The sequence below is a fragment of the Heterodontus francisci genome, chromosome 8 (genome assembly GCF_036365525.1).
Source record: "Heterodontus francisci isolate sHetFra1 chromosome 8, sHetFra1.hap1, whole genome shotgun sequence".
Classification (NCBI taxonomy): Eukaryota; Metazoa; Chordata; class Chondrichthyes; order Heterodontiformes; family Heterodontidae; genus Heterodontus; species Heterodontus francisci.
The window spans coordinates 118,948,942-118,966,744 of NC_090378.1; the positions used below are offsets into that span (position 1 = coordinate 118,948,942).

Here is a 17,803-nt window from a genome sequence, read left to right on the forward strand (position 1 = left end):
CCTGTGTGTACTTCAAAAATGCTTGGACCAGCAGGTCAGTCATGTGACCAGCTGGTTTAACCACTCCTGCATTTGTGGATTCTGAGCAGACCCTGGAATGTGAGTCCTTACACCTTTAATGTCTGGTGATCAAAATCCATTTGGGTTAATTGGACCAAAGGAGTAGTTGCTTTGTCTCCACAAGCACTGTCTCTTAGTATGCAAATGTCCTCCAGCCAAATGTCTTGTGATCTTGTTAGGCAAGTCATTTCTTCAGCAACAGTTTAAAATTAATGTTCATATGATAAAAATTAAATGCCTCATACTTGGCACATGGGGGTCTTCATGACAAGAACTAAACTGTCTTGAGTTTAGAAGAATGAGAAGTGATCTCATTGAAACACAAGATTCTGAGAGGGTTTGGGAGCATAGGTGCTGAGAGGCTGTTTTTCCCCTGGTTGGGGAGTCGAATACCCTGGGGCACAGTCACAGAATAAGGGGTCAGCCATTTAGGACTGAGATAAAGAGAATTTTTTTCACTACATGTTGTGAATCTTTGGAATTCTCAACCCCAGAAAGTTGTGGATGTTCAGTTGCTGACTATATTCAAAGCTGACATCAATATATTTTTGGACCCCGAGGGAATCCCGGGATGTGAGGATCACTCAGGAAAGTGGAGTTGAGGTCTGAGATCAGCCATGACCCTATTGAATGGCAGAGCAAGCTCCTGGGGCTGATACGTTATCTTATGTTTTTCTGAACACCCTTCTTCTGTATTGTAAAATTATACAAAACTAGCTGAGTTCCTGATAGCTGTCCATTCGCTCCTGCTGGAAAGTTGCATATCTGAGTATCAGATGAGGAGCCAAATGAGCTCAGCGGTGATGCCCTCTAATGGAATAGGCTACAAACAGTCATCACCTAGGTTACCAAATGAAGGATGGCCTCGGGTTGTACCAGGTTCCAGCCATTAATTCAGTCAATTTTAGGAGATGAGGAGAAAAAGAAGAAAAAAAAGATAGAGGACAATCTAATGTTTTGCCTGTATTTACAAATAAGTGAACTGCCTGTGGTTTAGGGTTGAAAGAGACAATATTGTATTTAACCAATGCTGTTTATGTGCATTATCTTTGTATATAACTGAAGTGTTCACAATAAGCAAGAATGGTTAATGTTATTTATAACAGTAACGTGTGGAAGAGCTCACATGACAAAGTTACCCAAAGATTGAGATGGTTAACACAGTACAGACTAGGAATCAAACTTTCCTGTTCTATGTGGATCAAGCTTTGTATCATTATACCATTCTGTATTAAATGTTCTGAATGTTCTGGTTGCAAATTGATTTTGATGCATACTAAAGGGAACAAGTTAATTATGGGTAGTATGTTCAGGAAATGTGGCAATTAACACATTCAAAATGGGTTGAACAAATTTGCCTCTATTTTATAGGATGTGATGCAAGGAACTGTGCCTTACCTGGGCACATTCCTCACCGATCTCACAATGCTGGACACTGCACTTCCAGATTATGTTGTAAGTCTGTTTGTTTTACCACATGTTGGGATTCCTGTTTTGCTGATGGTTGCTATAGTAACCGTATCAATGCAGGTTTCTTGAAGATGAGAATAAAAGCAACAATAAAATAACTACTGAGATTGATCAAAGGCAGACATGAGAAAAAGTATATGCATGGCTATTGTAATTTAATGCTTTGCACTGTGAATCAAACACTGTAAATGAAGCGCACACTAGTTGCTACGCAGCTGGTTATGAATATAGCCCTATTTTTTCCGTATCCTGAAAATTTTGCATAAATTGCCCAATTTTATTGTGTGCAGGTAATTTTCAGTTAATTGGACATCACACACCATTTCATTCTCAAATAGCTACTGACTTATATAATCAAATTGATGTTGATGAATTTGACTGCAGAGAAGGACTTGTCTATTTTATGAAATAATGACTTGGCAGTGCATCTATTACACCTTTGGTGTTGTATACATGATTGAGTTTTGACCGCATACTAATTTGGAGCCAAGTTTACAGGGTTGTATTTCGCTCTTGACCATTCAAGCCCATAATTTTGTCGTACAATCTAACCTTTCTACAAATCGCATTCATGTTTTTTGTCCTTATTTCTCTCCTGTAGGGTGATTTGATCAATTTTGAAAAGAAACGAAGGGTTAGTATGAATTACTACATTTTGAAAAACTTTCAAAGTTGTGTGTGGGGGGAAAACATGCCCTTAAATGTTATTGGGCTTTCTTTTTCACTTGGATAGTGGTGGGGGGTTCAGTGAGGGGGTGGGGGGATTCCAAAACTAGGGGCCGTAAGTAGTTACTAGTAAATCCAATAAAGAATTCATGAGAAACTTCTTTACACAGAGAGTGGTTAGAGTGCAGAACTTGCTACCTCAGGCAGTAGTTGTGATGAATAGCGTAGATGTCTTTCAGGGGAAGCTAGATAAGTGCATTTATTTATTTATTTAGAGATACAGCACTGAAACAGGCCCTTCGGCCCACCGAGTCTGTGCCTACCAACAACCACCCATTTATACTAATCCTACATTAATCCCATATTCCCTACCACATCCCCACCATTCTCCTACCACCTACCTACACTAGGGGCAACTTACAATGGCCAATTTACCTATCAACTTGCAAGTATTTGGCTGTGGGCATGTGGGAGAAAGAAATAAAACGATATTCAGATCAGGTCAGATGAAGTCGGTGGAAGAAATATAAACACTGACACAGACCAGCTGGCCAAATAGCCTTTTTCTGTGTTGTTAACTTGATGTAATTTACCTTTCAGCAGTTATTGCCGGTACAGCCTGTACCCAGTGTTGATACGTGATTGAGATTATTACTGAATTATGTCTCGGTGCGACTGCAAGTTTTTCATTAATCATGAAAGCGGATGAATAATTTCTCAATATTTCACACAGTACTTTCCTTCAGAAGATAGACATCAGTTACATTCATGACACATCAGAGATTCCAAGTGCAGCTCCTAGGTTATCACCGGTGATGGGCATTTTTCCTTCACATTTCTGATGTTGCTGGTACCAACTTTTCAAACATGCATTTATTGCCAAGGTTTTTGTTGAGGATATTTGAAGCAATTTCATTTCATGTCACAGCATTCTGCAGAGAACCTGAAAATGATAACATGATAAGAACTTGACGATGTGGAAAGCAGTGAAATTTCATTTCTAAAAGTGTAACGTGAGTTCCAATTTTAGCCTAGCCCGGGAATTGAGTGGGTTCAGGTAAGATGCAGTAACTGCCCTGCTCAGTTTGACTTCAATAGATCATAAAATCAACTGGGATGCAAAATGGGCATCTGTCCCAAACCTGTAAGATTCCAGTGAGGTGAATAGGTTAAAATTGGGGCTATAAATCTATCAAATGGCTGCTCTAAGCAGTGGATGATTATAAAGTGTGTATATTTTAATGGGCCTGATGAATACTGGCTTACACTTTATATCCCAACAGTAACATGCTGTTGTCAACGTTTGATAGGAAAAGTCTTTCCCTTTTATCTGTCAAACTGTCACTGAATACAAGATGTAGCAGAGAACCCACAAGTCATAGAGTCGTAGTGTTATACAGCACAGAAACAGGCCCTTTGGCCCATCGTAAGTGATCAAAAGAAAACACTGCAGTGTTGTGGTTCAGAATATTCTAGCCGCTTGCAGTCCACAAAGTTCACTCTGGTGCAACATCTTGGATCAATAACTGTAGATGAGCTTCTACTCATCAGAATTTCTTTCAAATAAGGTAGCAATCTTGAATAAATTTTCTTCTCTCCCAGTCCTTTATCAGTATGATATTGTTCTAAAATGAATGTTTGATTAATATTTTTTCAGAAGATTCATCTTTCAGGCACTGCTTTGAGAGGAATTGTAGCCTGAAAGCAACCTTGGATAACCTGTATAGATTCATCTCTTTGGTGCCACGTCTGTGCCATTTTTTCCCACTGCAGTGAGACTTTGAGGCATGATTTACTGTGCATTGAGTATCCAGCAAACAAAACGTATTTAAAGTAGTTTTTGGTCAGGAGTTAAAAGTACCAGTGACTAGGTGTAGCAGTAGCAATGCTTTGTGTATTTTTTAAACTTTTACTGTTTCTTTCCATGCTCTTTCAGGAATTTGAGGTGATAGCACAAATTAAACTTTTAAAGTCTGCATGTAACAACTACTGCATCACCCCAGTCCCTAAGTTTCTTAGGTGGTTCAACAATCAACAATATTTGACTGATGAAGAAAGGTGAGTGGTATTGCGAGAATGGATGTTCATATTGTGTTGTCTGTGTCATCTTCTATGATTTTAATGGCTGTTCAATGTTTGTGAGCCTGTCAGTTCAATTAGTCTCTTCCCGTCCCTGATTTCAAATAATTTTGTAATGGAATCTGACTGCGCAGGATAGTGCTCACAACCCATCACAAGAGTTCTATCGTTGTATCAAAATGGGTTTTATTAGTATATAGTAACACACACCATGACAAGATTGAAAATGCTGGTCCCTTTAATGAAACGGGTCTCATTTCAGTGTTAATAGGGAGCAGGTGATACTCATCATAGTTTTGAATTTGAGGGCTGGGTTTTTGCCCAGTTGAGGAGTTGCCTCTGGACAAAGAGTTAGTCGAGAAATTGTATAAAACATGGAAATCTAGACCAAAGCATTCCACATATAAAATTTAATCAAGACAAGAGAGATACATTTTAATGGTTGAAAATTAGAGGGAGAGAATGAGAAAAGAATACAATGTAACAAATTCAAAGAAAAATCAACTTATTCACTTATTTACCAATAATTGGTAGTATTTAAAATACTTTCCTTCCAATCGTGGAAAAGGTCACTCATTTGGATTTCTTGAGTGGAAAGATTGTTTCAAACTTTTTGAAAAACTCTAGTTTGGTTAGAGCTTCGGGATTCGAATTACAGCAGCCTTCGGAACACCAACTTTGAATCTGATCAAGCTACTGGTGATAAGAGATAGATACACATAGATATTGGGAAGGAGAGTGGATGGGGATACAAGGAAAATTGAGGAGATGCCAAAGGCAACAGCAAATGAAGCCAGACATTTCAGCATGGGCTGGGGGCAGACATTACAAAATAGGGAATGTGGAATCTGGCCACGCAAGAAGTTTGAAATCAGATTGTTTAGATCACCACTGAGGTGAATACCTTTTTGACTCTTACACTAAAATGGACGGGGTGGGAGGGGGGGGTGCGGGTTTGGTGGTGCAAGATATTCTTTGGATGTGCCCACTGTCACTTTGTAGATGACAATAAATACATTAAAAAAAACTTAGTGGTGAACACTAGTACAAATCAGGAAGCTGTATAAAATGCGAGTCAGGCCACACTGGAGTACTGTGTGCAGTTCTGGGCACCACACTATAGGAAGGATGTGATTGCCCTGGAGCGGATGCAGAGGAACTTTACCAGGATGTTGCCTGGGCTGGAGCATTTCAGCTATGAAGAGAGACTGAAAAGGCTAGGGTTGTTATCCTTGGAGCAGAGAAGGCTGAGGGGGGACATAATTGGGCTATGCAAAATTATGAAGGGCACTGATAGTTTAGATAGGAAGAAACTTTTTTCCTTAGTGGAGGGGTCAATAACCAGGGGGCATAGATTTAAGGTAAGGGGCAGGAGGTTTAGAGGGGATTTGAGGGGGGAAAAAATCACTCATAGGGTGGTTGGAATCTGGAATGCACTGCCTGATGAGGTGGTAGAGGCAGGAACCCTCACAACATTTGAGAAGTATTTATATGAGCACTTGAAATGCCATAGCATTCCTGGCTAGGGCCAAGTGCTGGAAAATAGGATGAGAATAGTAGGTGCTTGATGGCCGGCACAGACACGATGGGCCAAAGGGCCTGTTTCTGTGCTGTGTAACTCTGTGACTCAAAGAGTGGGAACTGATCTTTGGACTGAACTATGAATTGACAATAAACAAGTTGTGGATCAGAGACTGTCATCAGCTTCCTCATTTTGGTGAATGGATATCTGCCTATTTAACACATCATAATAATAAGTCAACAAATACAGGAGAAATACAAAGACTTACTGAGAGACTGATACAGAGAGCCCATTTTGAAAACCTGGCCCAGAGTTTCCACTTTGGGCACAATTGATAATCCAGATATAAATTTCAGCAGTTTTTGAGAAGTATTTCTTTTTCTCTCAAAAGCAATACTTCAGATTTGATATGCAAATATGTTTTTGCATATCACAAACATAAAATTTGCAATAGCCCAACACAACTGATCAGCTTTTTCGAAAGTGATTTTAAGAATAGGTTTGCCTCAAAAAATATTCCTTGATCTAGTGATAATATGGTGCAGTTTTATTAATACAGCTGAAAATGGATGTATTACAAAAATTAAACATTTTAATCAGTGGCTAGTCCACCACCTGTGAGTAAGCGGAGTTTAAAGAACTAAAAATTACTTTAAAAAATGTTATGACCAGGTGAGAAAGGTGTCTAGGGGTCCCTCTCAGCCTTCACCTGGTCTTACTGTAACAGGGTTCAATTTTAAACACACTGTTTTTTTCTCCCCCCCCCCCCCACCCCCGGTGAATCCTTGTTCACCACTTTCTAATTATAAGGCAAAGAAATCAGCACAAACAGGCTTTCTTAGGTTTAGAGAAGAAAAGTTGAAATTTATTAAACTTAAACTCTAATTCGGTTAACGCCTACAGATACATGCGCACCAACACTAGCGTGCACACGCGATACACACATGCAAATAGAGACAGAAAAGGGCAGAAGAAAAATAAAGTGTAAAAATTTGAGACAATATCTGAAGAGTTTTTGTTACGGTTCTTCAAGCTCACTGTAGAGTCCTTGATTGTAGGTAGATCTTGCTTTTTGTGAGGGGTAAGTATTCTTCTTATACCTTATTCACTGTCGGAGACTTTTTTCTCTTGGGGTTCATGTGTCCACAGTGGATTCTGAGGCTTGTGAGAAAGAGATGGGAGCAGGCAGACAGGAGAGATCTTCTCAGTCCAAGAGCAAACAGACACACTCAGTTCAAACTGTATGTACAATTCAGAAAACCCCAGGTCACCAAGGAGGTTAGTCATGTGACTAACTGGTCTGACCATGTCTTGGCTCTGTGGATTGTATCATCTTAGCAGGGCCTGGAATGCTCCTCTTACAGACAATACCTGGTGATTAAGGTCCATTGTGGGTTGAATGTGTCAGGGAATGGTCCTTTGTTCTTCCAGTCATCATCTGTTAATATGCAAATGTCTTTTCCAGCCACAACTGATCTGTTTAACAAGTCCTTTCCTCACTCCAGTAACAGTTTAAAATCAATTTTCATGACAATATTAATGTGCCTCATTCTTGGCAGGTGGGGGCCTAGCAGGACAAAAACAATACAAACTATTTACTTGCTACATTAGTTTGCAGACGGTGGTTTCTTAGTAAATGGGAAAAGAGTTTTTGAGATGTGCCTGTTAAGTATTCTTGCGCCTTTTTGTGAAAAAAAGGCTTAATTTTAAGCACCTCCTTGGGCCACAAATCCACTTGACTAGCGGGTACCCACAATGATGATTAATTTGATCTGGGGACATGGTCAGTTTTGTGGGTGGGATCAGCTTCTAGTATGATATTTAAACTAGCGCAAAGCATCACAGAAACTCAGTTTGCACTGAACATAAGTTGCACTTCAAATTCTAAGATTCCTTTGGGCAGTTTTGGATGATTTTCAGTGAATTTCACTGAAGATTCCAGAGCCATTTAACATTAACTCTTGCTCCTATGTTTTGTCTTCTCTTTACTGCTGGTTAACAGGACTCGCTCCCTCATTTTAGTATCACTGGACCTAGCATGTTGAGTGTTGGCTACCTGAGGTGACTGATCCTCCTCTTTCTTTCATTCCTTGTGAAATGTCCATTCCCAGCTGTGTGCATTCTCATAGCAGTGCAGTTGACGCCAGGTGCTTGCTTTGTTTGTTGTGAATCTGCAACTTTTTCTATCACTCTAAGCACTGGAAGTTCAACTTCCAATTCTAACCAGTACACTTTCTATAAGCCCAGTGCTTATTAACTTTCCTCCATCCAATGTACAGGTTGCACCATATTTCTGTTCCCTTCAGTGTGTCCTGCAAAAAAGCTGTGAAGGGTGATGGCGGCTGTCCTCTGAGAATGTCTGACACGTGGAGTTACATACTTCTCTTGCTGCTTTTCACACAGCAGAAAAGATTGTGGCTGCAATAGTGAGAACCATTCTGGTTGTTGCACCTGTCAATCATTAATCAAAGTAATATGAATTATTCTCTTGCCTGAAAAATAAGTGCCTTTTGGAAGTAAAATAATCATTAGTGTGAAAAATGAATTCTCAAAAATGACAAGAACATTAAACAAGAACATTGTTTATTTTTAGTTGCACCTTGTCTGAAATGTGCTTATCTGCCATCCTGCAGCTATAATGTGTCCCGTGAAATAGAGGCAGCTGCCGAAAGCAGTCCATCATCACCAAAGGACAGAAAGAGTTTGGTGAAGTGCCTCAGTCTGTAAGTATCACCTAATAAGCAGAGGAGACACCTCATCTGGTTACTTCAGAGGACAGCATCCTTTATTATAGGATCAGTGAATAGACATGATGTACAACAGCTGCACCGTGAATGGAGCCTTTTGATGTGTAGCCATTATTGTTTTACTGTCTTGGGAAGATTTGGTGGTTGATACAGTTTGAATAATTTGAGGCATGTGATAAGTGTAGCATAATTGGGAAGAACAAATGAATTTGGACTCAAATCGCTCCAACACTGGGGTTTCCTCACCTCATACCTATATCTGTTGTAGACTAATTGATAGAGATTGAACACTATGTCTAGTCAACAACTCCATTATCATTGTATCATATGATTATTGGGATGGTAGAAGGTGAACCAGATGGGCCGAGGTCTTTTCATGTCTAGTGATTTCTATGTGTTATTCCTCTCCCAGTATCCATTGATTGCAATTTATGCACCATGGTTAGATTCCACCTTTTTAAATGTCTATGTAGAAGAGGGAAAAGAAAAAGGCTGCGTTTATTGACAACAGAACCACCAGGTGGTGTAGTACTGGCACATGTACAAATGCAGCCTCATCAACTGAAACGTCACTATCTGTGATGTCTCAGACAGCTGCCAGTAATAAAAATGCTGCTGCTCAATTGTCACAAAAAATTAAACCCAAACTCTATCAGTGTCTGTAGTCACCACCTCCATCACATCCCCAACAGTATCCCACTCCCTCCCACCATTGCACTTCTCTTCGTCGCTCCATCCTGCACCCGTCTACTCACCGCTCACTACCTGCCTCGCCACCCCCTCCCTGCCTCGCCGCTGCCTCCCCTCAGCTACTTACTCCACCCTCAGCAACCTACTGCCAACCATTTCTTCAGTGGTGCCGCGGAGAGCGACTGGCCGGGGGCGGAGAGGTGATAGCAGGGAACGAGCAGCCGGAGTGGGGCGTGGTAGTAGAGAGTGGTTGGGGTGGGATGCGGGTGGGCGGTAGCAGGGAGCGAGCGCTTGGGGTGGGGGTTGGGGAGGTGGTAGCGGGGAGCGAGCGGTCAGGGTGGGGGTCAGGGGGCTGGTAGCGGGGAGAGAGCTGTCGGGGTGGGGGGGTCAGGCCGGGCCGTAGCAGGGAGTGAGCGGTCGGGGTGGAGGGGTCAGGCGGGGCCATAGCGGGGAGCAAGCGGTCGGGGTCAGGGGGCGGTGGTAGTGGGGAGGGAGCAGTCGGGATGCAAGTCGGGGGCGCTAGCGGGGAGCGAGCGGCTGAAGCGGGATACTGTTGGGATGAATGGAGGCAGTGATTGCAGCCATTGAGGGGGTGAGGCAATGCGTCTGTTGTTATTGGTGGTGACGTCACCGTGTGCATGTGCAGATTCATCCTGGCAAGCTGGCAAATGTTCAGATGCACTGATGACGTCAGCGATCGCTCTGCGCATGCTCTGCATTGTCAGGAAAGACTCCGAAAGAAAACATGTATTAAAATGAAAGGATTTTGCACTTAGTTGTGAGCGTACGTGATGGAAATTAAATATTTGAACTATTTGAATGAAAATCAGATCTGCGTTCCACTTTGTCAGAAATTTAATCTATTGTCATGTGGGTCAGCAGCAGCAAAAAAGAACTCTACCTTGCTACTTTATCTTTAGGAATTCATGTTTGAAGCTTCACTGCAGTAATCAGATATGCTTTTATGTACAAGGTAACATAGAGCCGTGTTTGTGTGTGTGTCTGTGTGTGTTTGTGTGTCTGTGTGTTTGTGTGTCTGTGTGTTTGTGTGTCTGTGTACGTAAGTGTGTATGTGTCTCCGTGAATGTCTGTCTGTGTGTGTCTCTGTGTTTGTGTATGTGTGCGTGTGTGCGTGTGTGCGCATGTGTGTCTGTGTGCAAGTGTGTGTGTCTCTGTCTGTGTGTCTGTGTATGAGTGTGTGACTGAGTGTGTGCCTGTGTGTGTGTGTGTCTGTGTGTGTGTGTCTCTATGTGTGTCTGTGTTTGTGTGTGTGTCTCTCTCTCTCGCTCTCTCTGTCTCTATGTGTGTCTGTGTTTGTGTGTCTGTATGTGTGTGGCTGTGTGTGTGTGTCTGTGTTTGTGTGTCTCTATGTGTGTGTCTGTGTTTGTGTGTGTGTCTCTCTCTCTCGCTCTCTCTGTCTCTATGTGTGTCTGTGTTTGTGTGTGTGTCTCTCTCTCTCTCGCTCTCTCTGTCTCTATGTGTGTCTGTGTTTGTGTGTCTATGTGTGTCTGTGTTTGTGTGTGTCTCTCTCTCTCGCTCTCTCTGTCTCTATGTGTCTGTGTGTGTGTGTGTGTGTGTGTCTGTGTGTGTCTGTCTGTGTGTGTCTCCATGTGTGTCTGTGTTTGTGTGTCTCTATGTGTGTGTCTGTGTGTGTGTGTCTCTGTGTGTGTCTGTGTTTGTGCGTGTGTGTCTGTGTTTGTGCGTGTGTGTCTCTCTCTCGCTCTCTCTGTCTCTATGTGTGTCTGTGTTTGTGTGTCTCTATGTGTGTGTCTGTGTGTGTGTGTCTCTGTGTGTGTGTGTGCAGGTAAAAAAGCTTCGAAGTTATTAGCCTGGATTGTTGTCCTGTTGCCAGGAGTGGCAGCGGGTGCAGAAAATGGTGGCCACTCTGCACTTTGTATCTCGGACATTTCTGTGTTCCCCTCTATTAACTCTGCAGTCTAATCCTCCAAAGGACCAACATTCACTTTAGCTACTGTCTTCCCTTTCATAGACTCAGAGTAGCTTTTGATATCCATTTTTATATTTTGCGCTCGTTTTCTTTCTTAATTTATCTTTGCTCTTTTTATTACCTTTTTAGTAACCCTTTATTGATCTTTAAAAGTTTCCCAATCTTCCAGCCTGCCACTGTCCTTTTCAATATGGTATGCCTTAGTTTTTGTCTTTATGTTATCCTTAACTTCCTTGCTGAGCCATGGATGTTTTTCCCCCTCTTAAAATCTTTCTTCCTCTCTGAAATACATTTTAGTTGGGAGGAATTGAATATCTCCTTAAACATCTGCCACTGCTCATCAACTGTCCAACCTTTAGTCTTCCTGCCCAGTCCACCTAGGGCCAAATCTGTCCTCATGCCTATGTAATTACCTTTGTTTAACTCCAGAACACTAGTGTGGGTCTCCAGTTTCTCGCCCTCAAACTGAATTTGAAATTCTAGCATGCTATGATCACTCTTCCCTAGAGGATCTTTAACTATGAGATTAATTAATCCCAACTCATTACACAATACCAAATCTAGAATAGCCTGCTCCCTGGTTGGTTCCACAACATATTGCTCCAAAAAACAATCTCTAATACATTCAATGCACTCTCCCTTGAGGCGACTCTTGCCAATTTGATTAATCCAGTCGAAATGCATATTAAAATCACCTAAGATTATTGCCGTACCTTTCTTACAAGCCCCCAGTATTTCTTGGTTTATACTGTACCCCATTGCGGAACTACTGTTTCGGGACCGATAGCTAACTCCCACCAGGGACTTCTTTCCCTTGATATTTCTTATTTCTGCCCAGACTGATTCTACGTCTTGATCTCCAGTCCCGATATCATTTCTCACTACAGCACTGATCTCTTTCTTTACTAACAAAGCTACTCCGCCTCCTTTTCCTTCCTGCCTATCCTTCCGAAATACTGAGTATCCTTGGATATTCAATTCCCAAACCTGGTTTCCCTGCAACCACGTCTCAGTAATCGCCACTAAATCATACCCATTCATCTCTATTTGTGCCGTTAACTCATCTATTTTATTACGAATGCTTTCTGCATTCAGATACAAAGCCTTTAAGTTTGTTCTATTATCAAAGTTCCCTACTCTTGTATGATTCCTTGGTGCAATATGACGTTCACACACTCTGTGGTGTGGCACATGGCTGCCTTGACCATATGTTATATAGAAACCAAGAAAGAGAAGGGAAACACTTCATTCACTGCCTGGTAGACTTCTCTCACTATTACGATATGGTTTTTATATGTGGTTTATGTAGGCTAATGTGGCTTCATTGTTGCCGCGATCTAAGAACCCCAATGTACAGTCTAGTGTATTTGATCTACAATATGAGATTGCAAACTGTTCTTATTCCCCTGTAAATGTCAGCATGAGGGATTTAAAGTGCTCAATTATCATTTTGTTTGCATCATCCCATCTGTGCCAAACAACTGGTTTACTATTTATGCTTATTTCTGTGGATCAAGCTGCAAGGACTGGAAAGCAGCCAGTGGGGCTAATCAATTATTCCCTCAGAATTGCAGATCCTTACAGTAAATCATTAGTTGATGCTTCACTTTATTTCAAGTGACTATTCAGAAGTCATTAGCTAATTTGACTGTTGCTGTTCTGTAATTAGTTACTCATAGAGAGTCATAGTGTCATAGAGAGATACAGCACTGAAACAGGCCCTTTCTCTGAAAACAGGTGCCTTCCAGTAAAGGTGTGTTTGGGGTCTTAAATGGTCAGGAGAGAGGAGGTAAAAGGGCAGGTATTACACCTCCTGTGATTTCATGAGAAGGTGCCGTAGGAAGGGGACGAGGAGTCCGGGGTGATGGAGGAATGGACCAGAGGGTCGCGGAGAGAACGATCCCTTCGGAATGCTGACAAGGGAAGGGAAGATGTGTTTTGTGGTGGCATCACGCTGGAGGTGGCTGGAAGACCACGATATTCCGCGCATCTGTGAACTCCCGAAGTTGCTGTCAGTCTCCGTGGAGTAATGACGGCAAATATTGTTTTGCTGTTAATACAACCATAAATATTGGATGTTTGTCTTTTACTTAAATATGTCACAACAAGCACTTGATAAATCTTTGGCCCAGTTCTGTGCTCCTGGACAGAATCGGCATCAGTTTCCTGTCCTTTTCAGATGACATGAATTTGCTACATGTACAGTACCTGAATTTGTGAATGAAATGTTGTCGCAGCTTCCTAAACTACTTCTCATGCTGCTCTCCACCATGTTCCCATTTTGTGTAAAGTCAAAGTATCTGCCTTAACTTGTACATTCAATTCAAATTTGGCTCTATTTCTACATAGCTGGATTTGTGATGGGTTCCTGTCTCTCTGTTTTGTACGGGCCCAAAGAGATAGGGAAAATCTGCTCAGTTCTGTTTTATGTTGATGGATTTGTGCTTTAATCTACCAATGACAGAGCAGTGCAGAGGACAGACATTTCCCGTACTATGAAGCCTGCTAGATTCAAATCAACAATCTCATTGGATTTTAATCAGGCACAGAAATCAAATACCTGTACATTGAAACTCTACTGCCTTCAATGCAGACAGTTCTATACAAAAGCATTGCCAGATTCAAAAATGCTGTTAACATAAAAATATACCCTAATATCCCCATGTGACTGGGTGACAAAATTTATGGCCTGACACTCCTGTGAAGCATCTTGGAATATTTTATGATGTTAATAAAAGCTAGATAAATTAAGTTGTTGATTATTACTGTTACTACCTCTGAAAGAACCTTTTTCAAATGTAATTCTTTGTGATCAAAATATAAATGGGTTAATGGGTTCTAATGAAAGATCACAGACATGAAACACTAACTCAGTTTCTCTCTCCAGAGATGCTGCCAGACTTCCTGAGTATTTTCAGCATTTTCTGTTTTTATTTCAATAAGTTGCATTACAGGCCCAGGATGGAATAGAGCAGGTGATTCTAATAAATTGCAAAAACTATTCATTATATCGGGCCATTGTTGGATGACCAACTACCAAGTGCTACCTGAATCAGCAGTAAACTCTTTCTGTACAGCGTAGCAACTTTAGTATTCTTTCAGTGTTTCTGCTGATGAATCCCTTTCCCTCATGCAGGCTATTTCATGGGACAGAGGTCGCAGAAAGGACTCCAAGCAAGAGCAGTGACCAGCCGAAATCCCCTCGGATCGGGAGCTCGGGGGAGAACATGGACTCGGTCAGTGATTTGATTACTGTGAAATACAAGCTTGGCTTGTTTTGTGTGATATTTTATATCCTTTAAATATGTTCGAAGGAAGCTTTGCGTGTTAAAACATATTGTCACACTAATAACCAAAATCTTTAATTTTAATTCTTTAAAGATTATTAATGACTTCATGGTTGACCATAAAGTTAGCACCTGGGCTGTGACTGTAGCAGCTTAAAGTGCATAGTCCATCAAAAACGGTATTTTGGGATTAAATCTAGTAAACTGCTGCCCAAATCGCAACAACGTAATACACCTCCCTGCATGCACACCAGATTCCCTCTTGAATGCAGGCTTTGTTTTTTCTATAGTTGACCTTTAGTTGCTATTTAGCATCTTCTCTACAGAAGGGTGGTGTTTCCTGGAAGTTTATCAGTAAGCTGGTATCATTGGTTTTAGTAGAAAGTGTCTCTCACCTGTTCCCTGGAAATGTCAGCAATTCAGTCTTTTAGCAGTTCAGTTAACCATTATTATATCTGTTCTGCGTCTTTAGGGTCCTATTTCTGTTTCAAAATACCCTCCCTATTTATGGATTCTCCTCTTTTGGTCCTTATACACCCCCTCTTCAGTGCCTTTATTGCCTCTTCATTACCAATATTCTGCACTCACCTGGTAAGAGCTGCATTAGAATGACCTGAGTGATTTGACTCCTAATTTCCTTCCTTCTAACTCTCTCTATTTCTAGTTCTTGCTGTCTCTTTCTGTCTCTCGAGCTCTTGCCTGTATGTGCGCTGGCTGGCTTTCTCATTCAGGCAAGCTCACCAATACTTTTTTGCACTCATGCTCTTTCTTGACTTGTTCAAGCCTTGCAGCACCACAGGATGTGTTTCAACTTCATCCTATATAGGTGGATGCTGCAAAGTTACAATGAGTAACTGGATGAGGCAGTCAAGTAAATATCTGCATAGATATAGGAGTGTTCAAATACTGAGTGTTCAACTGAAAAGCAAAGGGATTATTTGATAACTTAGAGTTAAAACACTAGCAGAAGTATTCAAATGTAATGGCCGTGATGAATTTGTGCATGCCATGTGCTAACAATCTAACTGGGTAATTTACAAACGTGCTAAATGATGAACTGTCAATGTTGGCTTATCAACCAGTGGATGTGAGATGGCGGCATCATTCTTCGGAGCAGATTTTGGCTGAGCGAGGGAGGAAAACCAATGGAAAGATTTCACAGTTTAACTATCATGGAATCATGCATTACTTCCCCTTCTCAAGACCAAGCTGTTGTATCCACAATGCCTCCATTTTTTGTTTTGGCGGGGGTGTGGTAAGTGCCAGGGAGTTTCATAGCACAATAGATGTAACTGGGAAGAGGGAACTTTCTGAGATATAATCATTGACACACTTTATCAAAAATAAATTTCTGCAGTCATCTGAAGTATCGTCTCATTCACCCATTCGCCCTGTGGACACTGTCTCCTCGGGAGTATCATCCTCGCTTAGTAGTGTGTCGTCATCATCATCATCATCGTCCCACACTCCCAAGGTTCCCAGGCGTTCCATCTTCGCAGCCGTCTGCAGTTGGATTCAGAAGCGTTCTGTTAGAACAACTTCCGGCAATTGGGCTCTCAAGTGTTCGGCCTCAGTGACTGCCTGCATTTCAAAAGTGGCATTTCCTGGGTGCAGGCAGAAGAATGGCCACGATAACATCGGAATCAGGCAAGAGGATGACGATCTGTACCAAAGCACTTTGGTAAGTAAATGGATTGTTTCTATTAGTCATGTTCATGCTGCTTAATGGCTGTTGCTTCTGTCAATATATTCACAGACATTTAAAAAAAGTTCCTCTTGTATTTCAGAAAAAAATTACCTCAGACCATTTGTTGCCATCTCGTCATATTGAAGATGGCGGTGTGGCTGCTATTAGTGCTAATTCGCAATGTTTAATTTCCACATTGTTGATATGGGCGGCACAGTGGCGCAGTGGTTAGCACCGCAGCCTCACAGCTCCAGGGACCTGGGTTCGATTCCGGGTACTGCCTGTGTGGAGCTTGCAAGTTCTCCCTGTGTCTGCGTGGGTTTTCTCCGGGTGCTCCGGTTTCCTCTCACAAGCCAAAAGACTTGCAGCTTGATAGGTAAATTGGCCATTATAAATTGTCACTAGTATAGGTAGGTGGTAGGGAAATATAGGGACAGGTGGGGATGTTTGGTAGGAATATGGGATTAGTGTAGGATTAGTATAAATGGGTGGTTGATGTTCGGCACAGACTCGGTGGGCCGAAGGGCCTGTTTCAGTGCTGTATCTCTAATCTAATCTAATCTAATCTTTTCTGTCTCTTGAGTATTTTGGCCATCATTTCAACTTTCTTTTGGAATGTTGCAGCACTGTTTGAGTTTTGCTGACATTACTCATTAAATATACAGGCCACACCAAGGTGTGGCACACTCATACCCTTATTCAGGGAATGAGCTGAAATCTATTAATTTCTGATTTCTCCCCATCCTTGTACTTGATTGCAACAATGTACCAAGCAGGTACAGATTGAACGCTGGGTTCTTCAATGAGTGTGTAGCTAACCACAGGCACCTCTGGCACCTCCTGTTAGTTAATTGAGTAATAATAGAAGAGTCCTTGAACAGTTTTTCTTCCTTGGCCTTGGCTCACGTGAAGTTTCAAAGATGGGAAGAGAGCAAATGAAAAATAGGAGTGGAGAAAGGTACAGTCCAAAATAGAATTGTCACCATGTGACTGATTCAAAAATGACTAATCAAATCTAAACAATATTGGTCACATGGGTAACACGCTGGACATATAACTTAATGACCCACTCGTATATTTTATGTTGGGAAAAATTATTTCAAGCCTCTTTGATTGTGGTTTCTAAATAGCTCAGTGTGATTTTTGGAAACTTTCTTCTGATATTTAAGCATCATAATTCAACACAACCTCTGGATGAGTTCTGGCAAAGAAAATATTTGTTAGCTAAATTTTTAGCTTTACTAGGGCAAGCTAGCATTCAGACAGTAAACTTCTGTACGTCAGAGTTTAATAATTACCAGGTGAGTATTGGCTGAGAGTGATGTCAATGAGTTGGAGTGGGCCGGGACTGGGCAGGTCTTAGAGCAAACATTTTATAGCAAACAGAATCTATTTAAACACAACATTTGCCAATTACTGCAAACTGAACTCATGACCAAAACTATAGCAAAGTCTCCTGATAGAAGTAGGATTATTTCTGCAACAACATGCAATGAGTGGAGGATAGATATAAAATTATAGAATGATACAGCATAGAAAGAGGCCATTTGGCCTATTGTGTCTGTGTAGCCTCTTTGAATGTGCTGTTCAGTGCGTCCCTCTCCCTTGTCCTTTCCCCATTGCTCTGCAAATTTTCCTCCTTCAAGT

The 17,803-nt window shown here is 41.5% G+C and overlaps 1 protein-coding gene across 1 annotated transcript in view; it reads left to right on the forward strand.

The window, feature by feature from the left end:
* The window catches only part of LOC137373252 (ral guanine nucleotide dissociation stimulator-like 1), a 66,189-nt gene extending 50,187 nt beyond the window's left edge, over nt 1-16,002 (forward strand). Inside the window, exons 13-19 of the mRNA XM_068038102.1 lie at nt 1,432-1,515; nt 2,132-2,164; nt 4,133-4,254; nt 8,431-8,520; nt 14,319-14,418; nt 15,827-15,927; nt 15,969-16,002. Coding sequence (XP_067894203.1) covers nt 1,432-1,515; nt 2,132-2,164; nt 4,133-4,254; nt 8,431-8,520; nt 14,319-14,418; nt 15,827-15,927; nt 15,969-16,002 — 564 coding nt within the window. The remainder of the gene's footprint in view (nt 1-1,431; nt 1,516-2,131; nt 2,165-4,132; nt 4,255-8,430; nt 8,521-14,318; nt 14,419-15,826; nt 15,928-15,968) is intronic.
* The last annotated feature ends 1,801 nt before the right edge of the window (nt 16,003-17,803 follow it).